Genomic DNA, 26,596 nt, shown 5'->3' on the forward strand with positions numbered 1-26,596 from the left:
TATTATAGTCACTTACAACAGCATGAATATTTACAATACAAAGTGTGACATGATCAGGCTAACAGAACATATTTGATAAGAAGGGAAATGCAGGGAACATGTAAGTCAGTATATGTGAAGTGTGGCCATCAGGTAATGTAGTATACCAACATCTATAATAATTGTCGGAAAATGCAATTTGTTGAATAAAAGTTATTGTCAATGAAAATATTCCTCTGTGTGTAACCCGCAAGTACCTGTATATTGAACCCGGGTTTCGATGTAACTCTTGAAAATGTAGTGTACAGCTGGCCATGGGTAAAAACAGGGCCTGGCAAATAAACTCTGACTTTATTAAACGCTTGTCGTTGTGACTTGGTGATAGTCATAAAATATGCTAAATGAACAGGGAATTGCCTATGCTGTAATATAAAGGGAATATCTTGCTTTGAGTTGTCAATGTTATGGAATTCCTGTAGATTTTCCGTCGTAATGTTTCTTGTTGTCCGGTAGTTTGCCATTGCTATTCAGAAAGGTTGTGTGTGTAATTCATTTTTTGTTCACAGTCTAGGTGTAAGACTTGTTGCCGCTGAACTTCAGATAATTTCGCTCTGTGGTTTGTCATACGTTGTCCTTGTTGTTCTAAGGCATCTCGCCTGTGCTGGTTGGTCTGACATGATGTACAGTAGATGTTTCTGCTTCTGTGTGTTGGTGTGAGTATATAGGCCAGTGAGACCATTTCTGTTAGTCACATCTAGGTTGTATGTGCCTTTTCATTTTATCGGGAGGCTTATGTTGAAGTGAATTTAAAAGGAGGTGTAAAATGGTAGTGTCATAATCCAGGTTCGGCAAGTAACAAAGCATGCACTGAATAAAATACCACAGTTAATAATTGGTCACATTGAAGACTTGAAGATAAGCCTAACACCAAAACTCTGCCAGGAACACAGATTCCTTGCTGTTGTTGTGGAATGATAGAGTAGTTGTGACAACTGTTGTTTATATTGAGCACGGACAAACACAAGCGAAATAATATAAGGATGTGCAGCAATTATCAGAGGCTAGGAAAAAAATGATGCTTGTCTAAAATCTTTGAAAAACATGTATAGGAACAATGTATTATAATCTTTTAGTATTTTCACATAAGTACGTGTTGTAAAATTAATGTGGGGTCAGACTTGTATGTTATGTATGCCTTTCACAGTATACCCAGCAAAAGATTAAAGTATAACACAGTTGCTTACCCATCTTCCATTTTATCCTCAGCCACAAACATAAGAGCCCTGAAGAAGTACAAAAACCCCACCTCTGCATCCTTCCCTTCTGATCTAAGCAAAAACAACTGTAGGAAACAGTGTTCATTCTCAGGATCACAAGCAGAGATAAAGGAGCTCACCGCATAAATATTTAACATCTGCCATCTGATAATCTATCGGCATATAAACAGACCTTTACCAATGAAGCTCGAAACCTTTGTCACCTCCCCTTGTCTTTTGTTTTCTTTTCTGTGGTAATTGTAACACAGAATTACACTAAGAAGTGACTGATTGTTGTAGGTGGTCCCTTAAAAAAGAAGAACAAGAAATTATATTTATATAGTGCTTTCCTCACTACTCAAAGCATTTGATATAGAGAGTGGGGTGCCACTTCAGCCACTGCCAATGTGTACCATCTACCTGGATGATGCAGCGGCAGTCATTTTGCAACAGTACAATCACCACACATGAGCTATAGATGGTGAAGGGGTGAGAGAGAAAGCCAATCAGAGAAAGGAAACGATTAGGGGCCCAGAATGACTAGACCATAGAGGGCAATTTAGATAGATAGATCTTTATTGTCATTGTCACTTTTACAAAGGAACAACGAAATTTGAATTTAACCTGGACATGAGGATATACCCTGCTTTTTGCGAAGGATGTTTTATGACCACAGAGAGTCAGGAGTTTAGTTTTACATTTCATCTCACTTTATACAGCACAGTGTCCTCATCACAGCACTGGGGGATTGGCATCCACACATAGACCACAGGGTATGCGCCCCCTGCTGACCACCCCAACACCTCTTCCAGCTGCAACCGCCAGCATGGTCTACCATGCGAATACTGGCCGGGCCCAAACATGCTTAGCTTCTGTTGGATGACCTGTTCTGAAGTGCATGTGGTATGGCCACTAGCTTATTTTTGTACTGCTCAGACATACACAGGAGGTAAAAATTTTAAATGTTATACAAAATCCGCATACTTCAACATGCTTTTACACACTTTCAAGTAATACACAACAATCAACACAGCTACTGTTAAGGATATTTTGAATAAAAAAAGATGACAAATATGTAAAGTTTATAAAAGAAACTGTAATTTTAATACAGTTTAATTTAATTTAATACAAATTACAATTTAATAAAATATACAGTATTATTACTTTAAATTTGACATACGCGTATGCTCCATGGAATTTCCCAGCTCTTTGAAAATGTTGTTATTTTAAGCATCTATTTGTTTATAATGAGTGACCATTGCACCCACGTGGGGAATATATAGAGGTTACTTGGGAACAATTAGAGTCTTACACTGGAAATATAAGCTTATATGCTGTTAATGTTAAATTTCCTCTGAGGTTTTGCCTCTGTTCCATATTTGAACTATAAAGAGCACTCTTTTATCAAGAGAATGCAATGATGCTTACTTAAAACTTTCAAAATGGTTGTATTGTGTCTCCTGTAATATTAACCCACATTGGAAAAAAAACAATAAAATCTGTCAAATTCCTAAGGATTTTAAGGATTTTTAGAGCAGGAGTAATATATTTAAGGTGAATACCAGGCCTAAAGAAAGCTAGAGCTGATTCCTTTGGTAACATAACAATGATTTGTATCTCACTTGCTCCCATTACTATGGCAAGCTAAGCTAACTTTTAGAAATATCTTAAAATGCCTTTAAAGGCATCTTAAAATTAAGTATATATATCTGAAAATATATCTGTAATTAGATATCTTAAAGGATAACTTTAGTATTTTTTCAAGATTAAAGTTATTTTTCACAGTCCTGATACATATTAATTTGTCACGGGAAAATGTGTTCTTAAATGTAGCATTTTTTGTAAATTACAATCCTATGCCTGACATTATGGTTTAAAATGGCTATTTTATGATATACTGTATGACTATATCTGAAATGCATTTGAAGTTATCATGAAATGACTTCTTGCATATTTTGAGAGATCACAAATGCAAGATTCTGAACTTGCGAGGTTGCATTGGTACCCACTGTGCCATGGTGCTGCAACAAGTAACAAATTACTCACTCTCCTCCAGTTAGATGGAAATTAAAATAAATGGCAAGTTTGGGAGGATTAGATGGAGGTTATGTAGCAAAAATGCATTAGGGTTTACTTTTTTTACTTGGTAGCACTTTATAAGCAACAATATATGCAACTAATTGATGAGTAAAAAGACATATTACAAAGGCTCAATCCAGAGTGCCTAATATTTAGAATGTCCTTCCAGTTTCAGTATGGAATACTTCATGCAGTAATTTCAACTGCATGCCATTTGACAGCTTGGATTTTGAGGATCTGTTTTGTTGTGCAGTTGTGTTTTTTACTTTATTTAGAATCTATATGGCATCACTACAATTTCCCATAATATTTTTCAGAAAGATACATACAGTTTACATTCTGTATGTTGCTTGTGGCAAACTGTAGCCTGTGCAGTAAATTGCCACCCTGTAAATTTTTGTTATTCATTCTATCTCTATTTTACATTAAATTTTAATCATGTAGCATCTTCAGACACTTTTTTATTTTTTTCACTTTTGCATGGTGGTATGATAAGAGGTCCGTAGCGAAGTGCTGTTTTTCAATCAGTTCCCAGATCTGGGGCTGATTGGGGTGCTTGGCTGATCACACATCCCTGTGCAAATGCAAGTGGTTGAGTCAAGTGCCTCATTCACATCTCGGAGTAGGCGGAGGTCCACCCCTGTACCCAATATAAAGGGAGCCTGCATGGCAAAAAAGGGAGAGAAATAACAGAGGAAGGAAATCCGTTAAAGAATTAGAATGTGAGAGAGCAGTATCGGGTGCCTGAGCAGACCGAGCCAGCCAGCGAGCTAGAGGCAGAGCAGTTGTTAGCCCTGCAGAAGAGTGAAGGATCGGCACTGTAGGGGCAGATTGTCCACGCTGATATTTCAGAAGAGCAGGTTCAATGGCGGTGGAGTCCTCCTCAGGGATCTGAGTGATGCCACATATGCAAGAAGGAAGACAGGAGGACTGACTCCAAGCAGTATAGCAGACACTGATGGAGGCAGGGGGTTGGTGAATAGGAAAATGGATGCTGGAGTCCTTGCCAGCTGAGTGAGCTATGCAATGCGTGAACTGGGGAGACAGAGAAGAAGATACGCTCTGCTTGTGTGGGAACAGAGGAGAAAGATTAAAGACCCGATGACTATTGTTTCATATTGGTTTTAGTGCTGGAGTTTAACTCCCGGATTATTCACTGTTTTCATTCGATTCATTATATTTATTTAAAGAAGATCACTGCACCATTGAACACTAATTGTTCATGGATTTTAATAAAAGCAATCGGCATTTTGCACCAAACCCTTGTTGAATGTGTGTGTCCTCATTTGCCTGGCTCATCTCGGTTAATGACTATTGACGGTTCTGGGTTCAAGAGGCTCCTGTATGCACCAAGGATGGATTATCATCATCACAGAATGCCACTCCATTGTGGAATAAAATGGCAACAGAACTCAAAAAATATTTTAAATATTTTAAAAAATACTGTCATTTATTAATCAAAACACAAAACAGTGATAATCAGCCAGTCATCCAAATCACATAATACAGTTCTTACTACTTGGAGGGGCAGGTTATACAAATAATTAGAATCAGTTTCCACATTTTCTAAGCCCCTGCAGCAGCACAAAATAATCTCATATACTTTTCTTATTTCAGCTTTTAGTGAGCCTTTCTCCATGTGTACCTCATGACTTAAAGAGGCTGCATTGTGTGTAAATATCCAGTCAAACCTGCTCAGAGATTCACTTGCTATTACCACCTTTAAAAAACTTGGAGTAAGATGCCCTCCCAATGTCTGTATGTATATCACAAATTGCAGATGTTTTGATCCAATTTGTGTGTACACAATACATATTTCAAATTTATAGTAATTACTACATTGGCACATATCACAGACCACATTCTCCTACAACACACTGATTTGTGTTATTGAGGAGTTTCTAGACATCATTAAACATGTAGTCCTAGTGACTGTTTTCCCATCCAGTTATCTAGGTCAAGGTTGTTTATAGCTTGTCACTATTCCTTTAGTGGATTTCCAAAACATAGTAGAAAAAGTGGTCATGCCTGAAAACATCAAATGAGCAATGTTTGTAATAGTATGCTTAACGTGTAACAAAATGACTTGACAGATATAGCTTCACAATGTATGTGCTAATCTCAATCCTACAGAGTACATTAGAGTAGCAACTTTCAATCTGAGTTCTATTAGCAATAACTTCAAATTGTCTAGATTATGAAAGCAGCAGATGGAAAGTAGTCTGTTTTTGTTTTTTTAATCTTGTTTACTTTTATTACACCATGGGTAAGCACTATTTTAGCTATACTTTTAATTTTGGGAAAATAGCTACAAATGCATATTTTATTTCTTGATTAGCTGTGATTCCCTACCATATACTGCTTCCAGCTATCTCTGTTATGTCTATCATGTTGTTATTGTTTACATGCAAATTCTTCCCACACAAGTCATTGTGAACATAGAAGATAATCCTTCCTTCTGAAAAAGTGTGCCAAAAAGCTGTAATTAGATTAATTTTCTTATCAGACTTATACCATTTAGACAGGATGCTTTGTAAAACCATACTTTTCCATAGTAGATGTATTCAGTAAGCTATAAGGCATTTTTCATGTTTGGATATATGTGCCAAATTGGCTGCAATTTTAAGTTGTTTAGGGAGACTCAAATTTCATTAAATTACTAAATACACCAGGAGCAAATAACAGAAAAACTTGTTTGAAAAACTTCTATCATAATTTTATTTTCAGTTATATTGAATGCATCCATTTAAATGTTTGGTTACCCAAGTTCCCAATAATCACATTCAATAGTGGCATGATAAAAGCATCCAAGACAAAAGAGTGCCGACAAACGTGAACAGCTAGTAAACTCCCCCCTTGGGTTTAGTTTTATCTACTGGAAAGTTACTTTTTTTATAAAAATAACATAAATGAAATGAAAATATGGCAGATTAAAACAGAATAAACACTATAGGCTCATAGAATCTATGAATCCATAAATCCTGGCAAATAAAATTGTAACTGAATTGTGCCACAATTATGCTGTCACACACGTGTGCAATGGAGACAACTTAAGGGCTTCAATAACTGTGCTTACCCGTCATTTTTTCTCCCTCCTCAGTTCTGTAATGAGCTCTGTCTGTAAAGGCTGTTTATTTTTTTCACTTAACAGATTCAAGTATGCAGGGTTATCACATTAATAACCCCATCTCTTTTTCTGTATTTTTGTGCTTAATTCACAGAGGTGTAGTTGGCAGGATTTTGCTGAAAAATAACTGAGCAGCAAGACTTAACTCTTTGAGGGTTGAATATTTTTCTAAAAAACATCGCTTTCTGAAACGCAATGGCTTCACACAGAAATCAACATAAAACGTCTGTTGCTGCATGCTGTGGCTGTCAGTTTGCCAAGAATGTGCGGCAGGCAAGCTGCCAGGCTGTGTTCACATGGCTGCACAGGGCAGCAGCAGTAGTCACGGTCACAGTGCATTGCAATCTGGTTTCTACCTCTTATCATTGTTAAGTGGCAGTCCTCCCAGGCGAACAGTGCCATAGGCTGTGTCAGCTACATGAATCTATTTAGCACGATTAGCTGGGGACCAATCAGCTGAAGCTGCAAAATTTCATATTCGTTTTCGATCGTTTGTATCAAAATCAGAGTCCGACAAGTCTTAGTCCAATTCAGAGAGAACAGGCAACTCTTCGTCCACCGAGTATTTTGCTTTACGCATTCACTTTGATCTCTCACTAGATGTCAGTGCCATTTTTGCCATTGTCTGCGCCTTGCTACTCACGGGAGTGCAGGAAATCTCGATCAAAACCAATGAAGCTAACTAAAATGTAACAATTGGTTTTATCACTGTTTGATTACCGATTAGTTTAGTTTAGTTTAGTTTAGTTGATTACCGATTATCATCAGGTCCTCCTTTTGACAAAAGTCGACATCAGCCCTGAAAGAGTTAAACTCTAATTTTATAACCTTGGCCACCAAGATTCAGTCCCTGCAGGTCCAGGTGGAGGAACACAGGATGTAGCTTACCAAGCACATGTGGCTCTCCACCAGAATCAGTTGTGGCATCCATACCAGGTACAGAAGACAATGATGACATTGAATCCTATTTTCTTATTTTGGAGTGCACTGCCACCCAACAAAGCTGGGAGTGAGTGGAGTGGGCCAACATATTGATGTCATTCTTGAAGGGTGAGGCACAGCTGACCTATTACAACCTCGATGACATACCGCTGCCAACTATGACACCCTAAAAGTCAAGGTATTCAAAAATGATGGCATCTCCTTGGACCAGCAGGTAAGGTTATGCCAGGAGTGGAAATTTGACCCGGAGCAGCCATTACACTCCCAGGCTTTTGACATCTGGGGCAAAGTGGGGCAATGGTTATAAAAAAGTCATAGAACAGGCTGCTTGTGACATCCTGGTAAATGCTCACCCAAGTTACTTGCCAGGCCAGTCCGGTGAAAAGAATATAAAAGCATGGAGGCCCTTATCAAAACCTTTGAGTGACACAGAGTGGCCTCACAAAGCAAGTGTGTGGGACAATCCGCTTGTCAAACCCAGATGGGATGTGTGGCCAACCAGGAGCATCTCTGCTGCGACGAAACCCTCCTTGTACAGGAGGTAATAAATGGACTTAAGGTTACTGCATTAATTGATTCCGGCAGCAACATTTCCATTGTCGCTCACCATTATGTGTTCCCGCAACAGTGGTTTTCTGGGAAGACCAGTCTGACCTGTATTCATGGGCAAACGTGGTGGTATAGGTCAGCCTCATATGTCATCAGATATGGAAGTATTTTACGAGCACACCAAATTGAAATCCTTCAAAATTCAACTATCTGGTGAGACTGGTCAGACATTAAAAGCAGCATAGCTCCTATGAATTCTTTGGGCCTTGTTATGGATGGAGGAAACCCATCACAAGCTGTCTCCATGCTATGTTCACAGCCGGACACATCTAGGAGTCACGTAGCCATCCAGACTGACGTTCCCTCGGCTGACACTGGGCCCTCATGGTCGGATACCATGCCCATTGAAGTTGGTCCAGACTCTTTATCACTTATACATTTTCAATTTTTGGCAAACACTGGCTTCCTCTAAAAGGGAACAATGGAACAACGATTCCCTCAAGTTTGCCAAAAATGCAGTAGTTCTGGTGAATGGCCAACATGCTCAACATCCCATGTCAAAGGGGCCACACTTTGTTGTTAATAATGACCTGATGTATTATGTAGCAGAATATGAGGGGGAGATGAGGTCGCTGTTACTAGTCCCATGGACTTTCCAGTGGCAGGTCAGTGAACTAGTACATGCCCATTTGGGAGCCGACAAAACATTTGAGCATAGCAAGCTCCGATTCTTTTGGCCGGGGATTAATGAGGAGGTCTGTCACTTTTGAACTTCATGTCCAGATTGTCAATTATGACAAATTCCGAGGGACTGAGCTCCTCTAATTCCCATTCCCTTTGTTGACTTTCCCTTTGAGCCCATAGTAGTTGATATCATGGGACCCCATAAACACATGGCTAGAAGACTCTCCCGAGGTTATCTCATTGTGACAGCCACCTCAAAAATAAATCACATGGGAGTTTGTGTGTGTTGGCATCCCCAAGGAAGTCCTAACAGACCAAGGGACACCACTCACTTCAGATACATTCAGGAACAGTGCCAAATTACTTCAGTAATTGCCTCAGTATACCATCCTCAAACTAATAGTTTAGTTTAGTGAAGCAGTTTACCAAGACCCTCAAACTGATGCTACATAACATGGTCAGCGAGGATGGGAGGAACTGGGACTGGTTAATCCCCTTCATATTACTTGCCTATCAGCCCCAAACCTCCACAGGCTTCTCCCTTTTTGAACTACTTTATGGGTGACAACCCCAGGGCTTATTGAACATACTTCCTTGTACTAATATATTAGAATATATCAGGCAGTTACGTGATAGATTTGTGAAAATCAGGCCAACTTTAAAAGAACAGCACAAGCCTGTTGTTATCACCTTGGCATAATCTCGGAAAATTCTGCCCCGAAGACTGCATCAGGATTCCCATCTCCACCTCCCACTCCAAATTATTGGTTAAATGGCGGGGCCTTTACAAAGTTAAGGAAAGGAAAGGACTTGTCAACTATTTGGTTAAACAACCAAATTGTTGCCCGAGAGAATGGGTCTATCATATCAGTTTGCTGAAATAAGGGAAATATAGGAAACTCTTGCTGGCTAGACTAGTGCAGCGACTGAATCCCAGGGTCAGTGCTGCTGCAGTGTTGCCGGGTTCGGTAGTGGTCATGAGCTGGCAGCTCAACAAATATACAGCACTGACTGATCAGCACCGGCGTGCTGGCAAATTGCTCTGTGAAGCGACTATAGCCAGTTGCAGCATTCAATGAATATATGTCGCTGAATATACTCGGCTCCGGCGTGCTGGCAAATTGCACTGAGAAACAACTTTAGTCGGTTGCGGAGTTCAATGAATGTACGTCGCCAAATATACTCGGCTCCGCCATGCTTCCAAATTGCACTGGAAACCGACTTTAGCCGGTTGCGGTGTTCAACAAATATACTTTGCCAAATGTACTCAGCTCAGGCATGCTGGCAAATTGCATTGGGAACCGACTATAGCCAGTTCCGGCGGTTTAAGGGTTAATATTTAAATGTGTTTGCAGGCTTTCCACTAATTTATAGCATATTGGTCAAATTAGATATTTTCAAAACCCATACTGCAAGAAACATTTTATCCTGTAGATCACCCAATGTATTACTCACTCCTATTTGACTCCAACAGGAAAAGCATCCACATGTTCTTCAGTGTTATGTCTTTGTAATGAGTGGCAGTAGTGAATAAAAGCAACAAGAAGATGAATGTAGTTATAAGACAGACAAAGGTTAGTTACCATGAAGACTAAACTTGTTAGTCAGTTAATTAAAAGTAAGGATCAAAAGCCAGAATTGTAGAAAGAAATTACACACCAAAGTTTTTGTGATCTATCCGCAATCTTGGATGACCAGGAAATAATGCTGTCACACACTGCACATCGTCAGCCAGCCATCCATAGCAACACTGTAGAAACCAAGCACAAAATGGTAGCACCCACAGAAACCCAAGACAGCGTAGAAAAAAACGCAACAAAAAATCAGTTATAATAAAACTGCGTTGCTGCTCAAAGTAACTGTTACAAATTAATTCAGCACAAATCAAAACACAATAATAGAAGATTAATTACATACAATACATAGTAGTAAAAAGGAAGAATAATTATAAAATGACAAAATATAACATTTAGAACAAAAGTCACAAACCTTAAAGTGCAGGGGAACTTTATCATTTTTGTAAGATTCCACTAATTTAAATTCCTCCAATTTTTTTTAAGTGCCGCACCGATCCACCTGTCGATCTCACGCTCCATTCTTCACTCACTCGTGAACAAGACCCCGAGATACTTGAACTCCTCCACTTGGGGCAGGATCTCGCTACCAACCCTGAGAGGGCACTCCACCCTTTTCCGGCTGATTGAAAAAAAAAAAAAAGGGTGGAGTGCCCTCTCAGGGTTGGTAGCAAGATCCTGCCCCAAGTGGAGGAGTTCAAGTATCTCGGGGTCTTGTTCACGAGTGAGGGAAGAATGGAGCGTGAGATCGACAGGCGGATCGGTGTGGCATCCGCAGTGACGTGGGCTCTGCATCGGTCTGTCGTGGTGAAAAAGGAGCTGAGCCGCAAGGTGAAGATCTCAATTTACCAGTCGATCTGTGTTCCTACCCTCACCTATGGTCATGAGCTATGGGTAGTGACCGAAAGAACGAGATCGCGAATTCAAGCGGCTGAAATGAGTTTCCTCCGCAGGGTGTCTGGGCTTTCCCTTAAAGATAGGGTGAGAAGCTCAGTCATCAGGGAGGGGCTCAGAGTAGAGCCGCTGCTCCTCTGCATCGAGAGGAGTCAGATGAGGTGGCTCTGGCATCTGATCAGGATGCCTCCTGGACGCCTCCCTGGTGAGGTGTTCTGGGCACGTCCAACCGGGAGGAGGCCCCGGGGAAGACCCAGGTCACGCTGGAGGGACTATGTCTCTCGGCTGGCCTGGGAACGCCTTGGGATTCTCCCAGAAGAGCTAGAAGAAGTGGCCGGGGAGAGGGAAGTCTGGGCATCTCTGCTCAAGCTGCTGCCCCTGCGACCTGACCTCGGATAAGCGGAAGAAGATGGATGGATGACCCATCTGAGATGTAAAGAGCAACCCACTAGTTATACATACTTCTCCTCCATGTGTTTGTCGAAGTGTGTATTCCACAAATAAAGAGATTCAGTGCTTTTCTCTGGCAGTGTTTGACTATTTATAGAATTCCATCCTTGAAATTCAGAACATTTACACTTAACACAAAAATGTTTAAATGAAAATACAGTAGGTACTGTATCATCTCGCCACCTGCTGATTTTAGTTCACTTCTACAAAATATTGCTTGGTTCTATAGTAAAACTAGGCTGTTTATAGATAATATATTTTTGTTTTTGTATTTTTATTTTACTATAAATCAAAGATACAACAAGAAAAAAAATGTAGGGAGGATTGGTAGACATTTGGTTTAAGGAAAACTAGAAATACATCCCCTGGCATGGTTACAAAGTGTAGCATCAGTTAAGAGGAGGAAACATCCATGAGGGTTACACATGACCCGGGCTGGGGTGCTGTTGAGACTCAAGGCTTTCTTAGCCTTATCTGGTAACTTGTTTGGCTGTGGCAGTCATTATTTTCCAACTCTTGGATGGTCGCTGGATTTTGGCTGGCATTGGATCAGTGCTGTTCTCCTGGAGGAAACAGTGGAGCCTTCCCTGTGTTTGCGGTGAGGCATAGTAAAAGCGGGACTCAGAGCCATAGGAGTGTGGACTTTAATTTTTGGTTGCTGAGATGTGCTTCATATACAGTCATGAGGATGGTGTTGGTAAATACGTGACTGCTGTCAAATAAGACTTTTATTTTAAATGACTTTTTACCTCCCATTCTTTGGATCTATTTTTTATGAATGAGATTTAGATTTGTGTTGGAGAATTGAGCCTGTTTTCTGAATTGGTTCCATAAAATGTAATACTCTCAGATCGACGGGGCCGAGGAGGTGATTTAGCCACTATTTTTAAGAACAATTGGTTGTGCTGTGTATTACAGCTTTGAATTTCAGTTATGTGAACTTACCTTGCACAATCTGGTTATGTCTGCTTGTTTACATGCCACCTGAACCTCAAAATAATTTTATTTTGGAATTTTCTCAGTTTTTAGTAGAGATTATGCTAAAACCAATAATGGCGCACTGCACGATAACATGCAGTGAATACACTTGACTTGAGCATTCCTAGTTTTCATCCTCTTTTTCTGTATGTTTAGCATTCGTTTACTCAGAGGTTGATGTGTTTCCTGCTTCCTGAGCAGATCTTTTTTTCTCAACCCCAGTGGCCTGCTTCTTCTCTTCTTTTGTCGCCATCTTTCTGCGTTAAAACTGATGAAGTCAGTGTTTGTGTTGCAATTACTTGGTATGTTTTCCTTAATTTTTCACTTAAGCGGGAATTTAAGTCATCAATCTGCCTCAAGAATGATTTAAGATATGAAGAGGTAGGGGAAGTGACAGCGAAGGTGGTAGGGAATGAGAACGGCGCCCATACTCATGTACTGCACGGCCACCCTGCTGGCTGCTGCCAACAGTTGATTCTACAATAAAATAAAATAAAAATAAAAAGATGAATAACCTTGGAGGTCAATCATCACCTTGAAAGCGGACAGTATATGTCACATAGTATATGTATACCAAACTTCAGGTCAATAGGTCAAACAGTGTGTGAGCTACAGGTGATTTAAAATCCTGGACAGACAAACGAACAGCCAGGTAGCGTATTATATAAGAAGATATCCATTTTGATCTTTGGTGATTTCAATATGTATGTATGCTGTCCTCCTAGACCATTGGTTAATGACTTTTTAAATCTCATTGACTCTTTTGGTCTTATTCAGTCTGTCATCGCTCCAACCCATGAACATGGTCATATAATTGACTTAGTTTTGTCATTTGGTATTTCTGTTTGTAATCTTGAAGTCACTGTGAAATGTTTCTGTGATCATTTTCCTATTTAATTTGATATCTCAGTTCCTGTTACAATGTCTAAACATCTTAATCCTGTTTATCGCTCTCAGCTGTTTACTTCATATACTGCTGGTCAGTTTTCTAATTTTTTTAATGTTGCTACTCAGGAGTGCCCCTTGTTGAATTCTTATTTTTCTTCTGAATTATGTGTTGATGATTTGATTTCACAATACAATTCTTCCTGTTTAGCTATTCTGGATACTGTTGCTCCGTTAAAAAATTAGGCATACTAGGTCTACATCCCAACCAGGGTCCCAGGCATGAATGTAGAAGAGCAGAACGAAAATGGAGAAAAGATAAACTTCAGGTGTCTTATGACATTATGAAAGATTCACTCACTACATATCAAGAAGTGGTGAAAGTGGCACGTAATCTATACTTCTCTAAAATCATCGCTAATAAAGGTCATAGTGCACATTTGCTGTTTAAAATGATTAACAGCACTCTTAATCCTGTTTCCATTTACTGCTAGCTTCTTCTGAAGTTTGTGATAAGTTTTTTATTGGTAAAATTAAGGCAGCAAAATCCCTAATTCTGTCACCTGTCAGTGACCCATTTTCCTCTTCTGTGTGCTTGACTGTTTTTAACCAGTTTGAGCCTATGAACTTGACCACCTTAGGGAAATTGATTAATCACCTAAAACCTTCTTTTTCCCCTACTGATATACAGTATTACCTCTATCTTCTTTCAAAGAGATGTTTAATGTGGTAGGGGTTTACATTTTAGACTGTCACACACGCGTGTTTAGGGGACAACTAAAGGGCCTGAATAAATGTAATTCCACGCTGGGCCAGGGGGTGGTGAAGAGTACTAATTCTCCCTCTCAATTCCTTGAAGACTATTCTCGGGAAATCTCGCCTGGTTCAGGGGCAACCAACGATATCACTTCCAGTTCCAGTCCTGATGACATCACATCCTCTGCGAGCATTTCAAATCCGCCATCAGTTTCAGTTTGTATTAATAACATTTGCTCAGACTACTTTAAACAAGAACGTGGTACCAGACAAGGATGTCCCTTGTCGCCACTGTTGTTTGCAATCGCTATTGAACCACTGGCGGTTCACTGTCGAAATTCTTATCAGATAAAGGGGATTGTCAGAGAAGGACTGGAACAGAAAATTTCTCTATATGCAGATGATATGGTCTGATATATATCAGACCCAGAAAACACTGTCCCTGCTGTTTTAACAGCACTAACAGAATTTCAAAAGATATCTGGTCTTAGAATTAATCTGAATAAAAGTATACTCTTTCCAGTGAATTCACAAGCATATAATATTAGATTGGACACCCTACCTTTTACCATAGCAGATCAGTTTAAATACCTAGGGGTAAATATCACAAGTAAACATAAAGCTCTTTATCAACAAAATTTTGCTGTCTGTATGGAAAAAATTAAGCAAGACTTGCATAGATGGTCAACCCTTCATCTCACTCTAGCCGGAAGAATTAACATTGTTAAGATGAATATCCTTCCTAAACTTCTCTTTTTATTTCAAAACATTCCAATATATATCAATAAATCATTCTTTAAACAGTTAGATTCAACAATAACCTCATTCATTTGGAACTCAAAACACCCACGTATCCGAAGAGCGACCCTACAAAGACCTCAGGCAGAAGGTGGCATGGCTTTACCTAATTTTCAGTTTTATTACTGGGCAGCAAACATACAAGCCATAAAAACCTGGATGCAAAACAATGAACATACACAGGCTTGGTCCGCAATAGAAGTAAAATCCTGTAGTACTTCTTTATACTCCCTGCTCTGCTCTCCAATAAATGCAAGTTATCGCAAATATACTAATAACCCAATTGTGCTTTACTCACTCAGAATATGGAACCAAATTAGAAAGCATTTTAAGATGGAAAATCTTTTATCAGTGGCACCTCTGCAAGAGAACCACCTCTTTCAACCTTTGCAAGTATATCCAGTTTTTAATACCTGGAAAAGTTTTGGGATTAAAATGCTCAGAGATCTTTATATAGACAACATATTTACATCTTTTGAACAATTACGTTCAAAATTCAACCTCCCAGCTACACATTTCTTTCACTATCTTCAAATTAGAAATTTTGTTAAACAGAAATTGCCGATTTCCCCGACCTCACACCCTCCACAATGCTGGAAAAAATACTGCTCAATTTCGAGGAATTAAACACTATTTCCGCATTATATAAAATCTTATTAGAGTCCCTACCTTTCAAAGGTCCAAGAGGACATTGGGAAGAAGATCTCTTAATCAATATATCAGAAAAGGACTGGAAGGTAGCAAAGCAGAGAATTCACTCGAGTTCCATATGCGCAAAGCATAGAATTATTCAACTAAAAATTATATATCGAGCTCATCTGTCTCACTTAAAACTGTCCAAAATGTTTCCAGGGCAAGATCCAACCTGCGAACGCTGCAACCAAGCTCCTGCCTCACTGGGTCACATGTTCTGGGCCTGCACCCAACTAACATCATTTTGGACCAAAATTTTTAAGTGCCTTTCAGACAGCCTTGGTATCACAATCCCTCCTAACCCATTAACAGCTGTGTTTGGTGTTCTTCCAGACGGACTTGAAGTGGAGAAGGACAAGCAAACGGTGATTGCATTCACTACACTTTTGGCACGCAGACTTATTTTGTTAAATTGGAAGAATCCTAATTCTCCTCTGATAAGTCAGTGGGAAACCGATGTTTTATATTATTTGAAATTGGAAAAAATCAAATTCTCAGTTAGAGGATCTGTACAAAATGTTTTCAAAACCTGGCAGGATTTAATCAATATTATTTTAGAATAAGAGAAATAACTATTACCGCATTTAATTCCCTTCTCCATCTCTTATTTACATATATATTTACTTCTCCCTTTCTTTTGTTTAATGTTGCCTTATTAAAAAGCCCTAAGCAATTCTCCTTCGGCTAAGCTCTCCTTCTCAGGGGTGGGGTTTGATTTGTCTTCAATTTTGTTGGGTTATAAATTGATCTATTTGTATGGAATGATTACAATGAAAATTAATAAAATAAAAAAAAATAAATAAATAAAATCCGCCATCTTAAAGACAAGGATCAGTTCTGTTTTGGACTCAGTCGTGTGAACATGTCTGTTCTGTTTAATCAATTTTGCAGCCGGGAAATATTATATGGGTGGCTGCCCCAAACCTTCCCAATGTCTCTGGGTCGTTCTTATTACAAGACATTATAAATAATAGTCTTTTATCTGGGGCTGTCCCTCATTATATTAAGTGTGCGGTTGTTAAACTACTGTTAAAAAAGCCCAATTTGGACCCCACTGTTTTGAAAAATTATTGACAAATTTGTAATTTTAAAATTTTAATGTTAGTACTCCTCCCTACATTGTTAACATTTTAATACCCTTAGATCTGCCGATCAGCTCTTGCTCACCACTCCATGTACTACTTGAAAGCTGAGGGGGGATGGATCTTTCGCCTGTGTTGCTCCGAAGATGTGGAACAGCTTATCTGTTTGTATAAGGATGTCATCATCACAGACTGTGTGTAAGAGTAGGCTAAAAACTCATTTTTATTCCATGGCATTTTCTGTTTAGTTCGATTATGTGTTTTTACATTATGTGTGTTTTGTATTATTTATACTTTTTATTGTATAGCACTTTGGCTCAATGGCAGTTGTTTTGAAATGTGCTATATAAATAAATTGACACTGACATTGACATGATGTAACATAACATTCAGGTGCATGTTTGAAGCAAAAAAGCGGTAACACTTTAATTTAGATTACTTCAAAAATGCATCTATTACACATTTAGTCTTATGTAACAAGACTTTAACAAAGGGTATTTTGGGTGATGATACGCTTAAAAAGCATCAGTAAAGTAGATATTCATCTGTGAAATATGGCCTACTAAAATAAAATAAATGCTGGTTTAAATGAGACATATGTCTCTTGATATTGCATGCTTCATTTTAACAACTGTGAATCCTTAATATTGATAAGCAATTTTACCAGCATATCAAATGTCACACTGAATAACCACCTTAGTAATGCTTTATAATCATAATTAATAGTAAAAGAACCCTTTCTTAATGCCTTGTTGCACAAAACTAAATGAGTATTAGATGCGTTTGTACATACCTAAACTAAAGTGTTACCGTTGAAGCAGTTTTAAAATATTTCGAATCACTTCATCAAAAGAGTTTGTTATCACAGTTTTGTTGATTGCATATTTTTGTAACTGTGAGTCATATTCAAAAATATTAGTGATAACAGAATTTAATTGTAAAAGCCAATCTCAGAATGTTTAATGTTAATGTTAGAATTGCTTAATTTCAGCAATAGAATATAATTTTCTCATAGCTACTTAGATTATGGTGTAGTCTTTTACCGTCTAAAAGTTAATATGAAATAAAACTTCCTTTGCTTTATCTGTAAAAACTGAGTGTTCGTTAAGCCAGTTAGGAAATAGCCTTATTGCTAGCATGGACTGTTAGACAAGCTTGCAAATAGAAGATGGCATACAGTTTTATACTGTACTTAATGTGCCTAAAGTATGAATGTATGACCAAACTTAGAGAAGTGAAACAAGATAAATAAGCCTTAAACAGAACTTTTCTTAAACAATAACTTTTTCTTTCTTTAATATAACATTTTTCCCTATTTTTTGTATGAATTGTTTTGCTTTGAATTTTACTAAATCTTTTAAAATGAAGATATTTGGTCTGTGAAATTATTTGGAACATGCATCACATTCTTGCCTGAATCATCCTATGATGCAAACTAAAAGCTGCAGAACTTTGGTAATTTAAGACAAACTTATTAGAGTACATAAAACATGTTTTTTTTATACCATTTTACACTATCAACTAACTGAACTTACATTCATAGACACTAGACCACATCAAAAGTGATGAAAATATTCTTGTGCTATTTTTGAATGTCTGTGTCTAATTGTAGTTCAAATCTGTTAAACGAAAAACTTTCAAACGTTTTTTTCAAATCAGTTTTAACTCTGTGCTGAAGTCTCATGCTAATATTGTTGGCTGCATCCAAACATGATCATTGTGGTACTTGCTGATAAATTACACTGCAAGGGAAATATTGAATCATTCTAATCTTTAGATAATACAGCCATGTGCTTGTTTTTAGAGTAATAGAAAAAAACTCAATGAATGTTTAATCACTGTAGCAAAAAGTGTCACCAAGCCATCTTTCATGCATTTCTAAATTAGCTAATTTGCCTTTATTGTTTTCTTTTATGAATATAAACGCCATGTCACTCAATTTCAAATAGCAGGAGAACTGAGTTATTGTTAGTATGTTCATGCAAGACACAGCGTAACTGCAGGGACAAGTGCGAAATAGGGCCGAGGAATTAGCCAGACTGTTAGGAAGAAGTGAGACCTGCCTCTGGATTCATGTTGTATAGGGCAGTACTTACTTGATGAGTAAATAAACAATTTCATTACTACTGTATTGAATAAAGAAAGAATATCGTATTGGGGAATCAAATAATTAAATACACATCTCACATTGTATCTTTCTTGTATGGTATCTCTCGGGCATCCCTGCCTACACCTGACCCTTCTCCATCCCATGTCATGCTGTGAGTTGTACTTCCTTTACTTTCAATGTGCATGACTGAAAGTGTTTTGCTGCTTTGCCTTCTAGAGTGTCTGTCGAACAACTGAAAAAAAAGAATATAAACAATGTACATGTTGAAGTATCAGCTCTAGGTAAAATGGAAACAGTAAACTAATTTGTAGTTGAAGTTGAATGTTCCTTTATTTTAAGACAGATGATTTGGCAAATTCACTAATGCTTTTCAATGGGAGATGTTTAAAAGTTTAAAAATGTGTACAGTGTGTTGGTGTCAAGCTATCTCAATTAAAATGGAATTGTCCCGACACAATTCTTTGAAAAAATAATTGTGCCAAATTTCAACAAAGTCAATCCACTGGGAGCTGCTTATCACAGTAGGTGCTTTTTGCAATATATGCAAACACACCTAAAAGGAGAAGAGCGCCAATGAAAAAACACTTTCAGTACAGAACTGTTAGTGCAGGCTATTGTTTGCAATGCAGAATTTAGAGAACTTAAGCAGACTAAGATGAAACAATGCTTTGACTACATTACTGTCACCACATACATGAAGACACCTGCTGAAACTAAAGATGTATCATTATATTATTATACTCCACTTGAACATACTGTAATCCCAGTTTGGCTTGTGTTCCACATACTAAACAGGAATCAAGAAATCTAAGGGATTTCACAAGGTTTGTTATAGTGCACACTCAATCCCTCAATCCCTCTTCATTAATTGTGCATTCTGTGTTTAGATGCAGAGGGGAATATGATTATTTTACATCTTGTCATGTTTAGGTTCAGAGTTGCACAAAATACAACCAGAAAGGCCTTTTAAACACATTTTATTGTTCAATTTGAAGAAACATTATTAGAGCCTTTATTTAACACACAGCAAGCATAACAACTTCTTTGGTTGTTCAGCACTACTGAGTTATAGAGCAGCAGGACCATGCATGGACTGAATATATTCTTGTTTTTTATGTTTCTACTGCTGTAGACATCTGAATTTTATCTAATCTAATCTAATCTAATTTCTATGTATATAAAATCCAACGTTTGTCTGTTTGTATGTATGTCTGCTTCACAAGAGAACTATTTAATGAATTTAGATTGGGGTTTTTTCTGTAATTTGCTTGAACATTCCAGTTTATTTTGTGACCTCTCTCATTGCGCTAAGTATCATAGTTTGCTTGTGGTACCGATTTATTTGCGCAAATCCGAGAGAGACGCAGCAGGCCGAGGAGAGGGAGCAGTGCTCTCCTCACTCACTCGTCACCCTCGGGGCGTATCTTACATCCGCTTAGTTAGCAAACGAGAGAACTACTTAACAGATTTAGATTGGGTTTTTTTTTAGAATTTTCTTGAACATTCCAATTGATTTTGCGACTTCTCTCATCACGCTAACAATCATAGTTTGCTTGCAGGAGTGATACATTCACACTAATCCGAAACAGAGGCTGCAGACCAAGGGGAGGGGGATGCATGACGTCAGGAGTGGGTAGTCAGTCTACATCTGCATTTTGGAGTGTACCTTGCCTCTGCTTAGCTAGCGATACCTTTTAGTTTATTGATTTTTAAAGTTTGTCCTATTTCACTACTATGTTGGCAGAGCTGCGGGGGACATATAATATAATATAATATAATATAATATAATATAATATAATATAATATAATATAATATAATATAATATAATATAGAAAATCTAGCTAGGGAGTGAATAAATTGCATAGTGAGAAACTCAGCTTTAAAGATTTTCATCACCGTGGCATATGAGACTCTTGCCTACCAGCTGATCCCACACTTTGCAAACTGGTCTCTGTCAGAAAGTGTGTTTTCTCTGTAACTAAATCAGCTCTAAAAAGCTCACAATGTTAAAAGATTTAATTATTAGATAGATAGATAGATAGATAGATAGATAGATAGATAGATAGATAGATAGATAGATAGATAGATAGATAGATAGATAGATAGTAGTGGTTAGTACAGTTGCCTCCTCGCTCCAGAATCCAGTGTATACTTCCTGGTACAGTCACTTTACGGAGTTTCACAACCCTACCCATGCCCATTTCATCTTTCTGTGAGTACTCCGGTTTCATCCATCTGTCAAAAGACATGCTCATTGATAACTCCAAATTGGCCTAACTTGAGTCAGTGTTGGTGTGTACATGAGTTCAAGCCCCTTGAATACTGTAGGTTGAGGCTAATGACAACCCCGCACTAGAGAAAGCAGGTTCAGAAAACAGATGAATTATTCAAGTGCATGCATATTAAAAGCAAACCTTTGTTTTTAAAAACATGCCATCTAAGGTTGTAAATTTACACTGAATATAAAATAACAACATTCTAAAGGTGAAGCTGTGAAGTGAACCTTAATATGTGTATACAGTTTTTCTTCCAGCTCAGTGAAGTGAACAATTCTTCTCTGAATATTGCCCTGCAATAATTGCACTTCTTAAGTGCAGCACAGGCCATTTAAATTTATCAAGGGTGAATCATCATTCTGAATATGAAGAGATTATATCTACACAACAAACATTACACTGGAAATTTACATTCTTAAAAAAGAGGCAGGAAAACTACACATTACTAAAAAAGTTAATTTGCACCCAATCAAATCCATACAACTACATTGAAATAAAAATCGGGAAAACTATGGCTGGCTTCACAAGTCAATAAAATAATGCTGAGGTTATGAAACACCATCATTTTTTTTCCATTCAAAACAAGCTTTTTGCACTGTCAAGCAGCAATTACAAATGATGCAAGGTTCATTTTTTGTCATGCTGGAATTAATATCACCATAATTCAAGTCAATCCTTTCAGTAAATAGCAAGTCAGACTAAGACTGAGTGCAAATTCAATTGACATGTCATTTGTTTTGCATGGCTTGTTCAGTATTTCTGTGCTTTTTGTCTTGTGTTTTTGACTGCAGCATATGCTTAATGCAGTATTGTCATATGGGCTGGGGTATGGAATTTGGTAAATTCAGATTGTTACCAGAATAAATAAAATAACTGTCACTTAAAAACAGTGAAATTAAGATAAATAGATCAATTAAAAATCTATTAAAAATCTTTATATAAAAGATATTTACAGATCTTTCTTGACTAGGGAAATAACAAATCATGAGGAAATTATACCTTATCTTACAATACCTCACAATAAGGTAATAGTGTCTAGTTTTTTTTTTATTATTGAAAGAAAAAACTTATCTTTATACCTTCTTCAGGGTAGATTGGGGGAACATTTTCAGAAGTAAAATCTAGTTTTCTGGTTTCTGTGGGTCAGGAGCTTGTTTCTTACATCTCCTTTCTGCACTATATTTTAGATAGTAAAAAGAACGTTTAAGCTTAATCACATTATTGGGCATCCCAAGTATAACGTGTTGCTATACCATCTGTAGTGTTATCATATGCATGATGTCACCAGCATCATATTTGTACATATGTTGCAGGCCTTCCATTCCTGTCTGGATTTTAGAATAGTAAGTTCAGGTGTCCTTGTTCAGAATTTAGAAAGAAGCTACTAACATGAAAGTTGATAATTTTTGTTGTGTTTAATTAAAAGAGTTTTAAAAAAAATTAAAAGGCCATTTTGTTCAGGGTTGCAGGGACTGAAGTGTGACGCAGCTGCATCAGGCACATATGCGGTACCAATTCTGGTAAGAGGTCTTAGCCATCGCAGACTATTCACACACACACTCATATAGGACACATTTACAGTCACATTTAACATAAAAAATGTGTCTTTAGGATGTTGGAAAAAAACTAGAGTAATAGGAGAAGACCATGCAGACACTGTAAATACATGCAGACCCCCCTAGAGACAGACATAAACAGGCATTTCAAAATGCAAGTAACCTGCCACATTATTTGTAAATGAAGTCCAGTCCTGCATGTTCTTCATAAACATTTAGACCATACCAACTACACTGTATTTACTAGGAGACTTTCCTATTGCATATACAGTGATCCCTCGCTATATCGCGCTTCGCCTTTCGCGGCTTCACTCTATCGCGGATTTTATATGTAAGCATATTTAAATATATATCGCGGATTTTTTTGCTGGTTCGCGGATTTCTGAGGACAATGGGTCTTTTAATTTCTGGTACATGCTTCCTCAGTTGGTTTGCCCAGTTGATTTCATACAAGGAACGCTATTGGCAGATGGCTGAGAAGCTACCCAACTTTCTTTTCTTTCTCTCTCTTGCGCTGACTATCTGTGATCCTGATGTAGGGGGTGTGAGCAGGGGGGCTGTTTGCACACCTAGACGATAACGGACGCTCGTCTAAAAATGCTGAAAGATTATCTTCACGTTGCTACCTTCTGTGTGCAGCTTTTAAGTATGCTGCACGGTGCTTCTCATACTTAAAAGCTCAAAGGGCACGTATTGATTTTTGACTTTGTTTTTCTCAGTCTCTCTCTCTCTCTCTCTCTCCCTGCTCCTGACGGAGGGGGTGTGAGCTGCCACCTTCAACAGCTTTGTACCGGCGGTGCTTCGCATACTTAAAAGCCAAACAGCCCTATTGATCTGTTTGCTTTGCTCTCTGTTTCTGACATGCTCTGCTCCTGATGCCCACTCCTTTGAAGAGGAAGATATGTTTGCATTCTTTTAATTGTGAGACAGAACTGTCATCTCTGTCTTGTCATGGAGCACAGTTTAAACTTTTGAAAAAGAGACAAATGTTTGTTTGCAGTGTTTGAATAACGTTCCTGTCTCTCTACAACCTCCTGTGTTTCTGCGCAAATCTGTGACCCAAGCATGACAATATAAAAATAACCATATAAACATATGGTTTCTACTTCGCGGAATTTCTTATTTCGCGGGTGGCTCTGGAACGCAACCCCCGCGATGGAGGAGGGATTACTGTACTGGCCCTTTACTGATGCACTTAACTGATAAAAATATTAATATGGCCACCTATCACATCGCTTCAGGTCTGAACCAAAAAAGTTGTGAAAAATATTAAGTGCTTTGTCTTTTAGACCTTTCTTACAAAACTTAAAGGAAAGGAGAAAGAGACACAAAAATAAAAATACGTACCAGGAGACATGCTGACCTTCAGCCTGACACCACTTTTCTTTCTGCCATATCACTTTTTAAGCACTGCACTTTCCTATTACATAACTGTTTGTCACCGTTGTTCTTTTTGCCATGGCACTGTGTCGATCACTGCATATCTCGATTACAGCGTTGTTCGGCACTATTGTACTTTGGCCATATCACTTTGTCCATCAGTGTCATTATCTTGGAGTTGACTATTAGTGAAGCCTGTATAATGTGCATACTTTATGGAGTTAATCGTTCCTTTCCTGTCAGCCACGGCACACATCCATGACCCGAAGCCTCACTGTGGTGTTCCTGTCAGACACAGTGTGTCAGTGTTTCTACTTCCTGTAAGGTGCAAAGCCACATCGCTACCAGCCATGAGAAGGACATCATCCATGGTACATGTCTGCCTCACTGCCTGTCATGAGGTACACGCTTGTGTTGCTGCCTGCCATGAGAAGGACCCAAAGCCTAATTTTGTGATCAATGTGGTGATACTGTATAAGATAATTAATTTTTGTTTATACAGTATGGTTATTCATTGTATATGACAAATACAATGGAATTTTTACTTCAACTTAACCATTAATATTCATTGATGCACAAATAACAAGTTCAAATCCAAAACATATATAGTACCATTTAGCAATCCATTCATTTTCCAGGGAGCAGGGTTGCAGGGGAGCTGGTGCCTATCCCAGCAAGCATTGGGTGCAAGGCATAAACAATCCCACAAAACAGCACCAGCCATCGCAGAGTTAACAACACACACACATGCACACGCACACTCACACACACACAACAGGTTCCAGTTTAGCTTTGTAGCTTGTCTTTGGACTGTAGGAGGAAACACAGGGAGTATTCAAGGCTTGAACTACAGTCTCCTTGTTGCAAGGCAGCAGTGCTACCGCTCAGAATGTCCTATATAGCATATATCATAAATTAACAAAACAGAAAAACAGATCATAATCTAAATTCTGTAATAGACAACATGGCTTACCTGGCATACTGGCTGGGATGAATAGTTCCTTACCTGGCCTGGGGACCTGTTTAATAAAAGGTTGCGGGTGGACCAGGTTGGTTAGTGGTACTTTTTCAAATTGGGAGGCGATTAGAATGGATGGATGGACAGGGGAAGACTGCTTTGTAGGAATGTGTGATTCCCCTCAAGAATGCATCCCATTTGGACACTTGCAGGGCTGCATAGGAGTTGAAGTTTTGGTGGGAAGCCCTGTTGGGGTCCTTGGGTTCCGCTAGGGACAGCTACTGGAGACAGACTCTCCTATCATGGGGAGGTTCCACCTGACCCAGAAATGCTTTCTGGATGCAATGCAATAGCAAAGCAAGAACTCCCAGGTCCAGTATAAAGGAAGCTGCTCCACTTCAGAGTTGAGACAGTAATCAGAAAAGAAAAGAACCCTGTAATAGCTATACTGTCTCATTCAGTAAAGACAAAGCTGAGGAAAGGGAGAATGGATGGACCAGGGGCCTCATGTATAAACGGTGCATACGCACAGAAATGTTGCGTACGAACGTTTCCACACTCAAATCGCAATGTATAAAACCTAAACTTGGTGTAAAGCCACGCACATTTCCACGGTAACTCATACCTTGGCGTACGTAATTTATCCGCCCGGTTTTGCAGACTGGCGGCACCCAGCGTCAAAGCAGTGCTACTGTTCCTGTGTGATCACCCTTTCTTTCTTAGATCCACATTCCTGGCGCGGCTTTATAAATACACTGAAACTAACTGCATATTGTTTATTAGTGTAATGCATCTGATTGTAATTAACCTGCAGCAATATAATGGTCCAGGGAATAGCCATAGTATTCCAAATACCATAACTGCTTTAGCGTTGTAACTCTCACTGCATCTTCTTCTTCTTTCAGCTGCTCCAGTTAAGGGTTGTAACAGCAGATCATCTTTTTCCATATTATTCTCACTGCACCACTCAGAGTATTTATATCACTGTATCTGAGTGGGAAATCACAGCAGCAGCTAATCGGAAAGAGAATTATCAGTACACAGCATGAAGCAGACGCTGCCTGAGCCACAGCAAAACACTTTAGAGACTTCCCTGTACGGACTTTGCGGTTTAGAAACAGTTTCATCCCAAGAACTATAAACGCACTAAATCGTCCATCAAGTGCTCCTTGTAGAACTGTTTGTACTTATAAGTACAATCACCTCACTGTAAACTTGGGATACAGTTATAATATTGCACAACCTGCGCCACTTTATAAAGCGCATATTTACATATGACGATGGTATTCATTTTTAAGATGAAATGCAGCAAAATATGTTGATTATATTATACAGATAAAACTTTAACTTCATTTAAATAATCTGTATTGTTAATAATTAAACATGTGAGGACATGGTGCCGCAGCGCTACCTAGTTCAGTAATTGTTCCTGCACTGCATTGTATTCTTGCTGGTGCTGACGCGACACTGGAAGGATAGACGGATATAATAATTAAACATGTACTACGAAGATATTTCAATGTTCCTTAAAAGTTTTGAAGAATCGGCGTTTTAAGCTTACAGATGGCTTCACGTCTATATAGCTGATT

General features: G+C 38.4%; 1 protein-coding gene across 1 annotated transcript in view; it reads right to left on the reverse strand.

Annotated features, from left to right (window-relative positions):
- LOC114650417 (gamma-aminobutyric acid type A receptor subunit gamma3) overlaps positions 1-26,596 on the reverse strand; it is a 1,188,096-nt gene that overhangs the window by 204,316 nt on the left and 957,184 nt on the right. The window contains exon 11 of the mRNA XM_051927200.1: positions 19,791-19,799. Coding sequence (XP_051783160.1) covers positions 19,791-19,799 — 9 coding nt within the window. The remainder of the gene's footprint in view (positions 1-19,790; positions 19,800-26,596) is intronic.

The sequence above is a fragment of the Erpetoichthys calabaricus genome, chromosome 4 (genome assembly GCF_900747795.2).
Source record: "Erpetoichthys calabaricus chromosome 4, fErpCal1.3, whole genome shotgun sequence".
NCBI classification, from domain to species: Eukaryota; Metazoa; Chordata; class Cladistia; order Polypteriformes; family Polypteridae; genus Erpetoichthys; species Erpetoichthys calabaricus.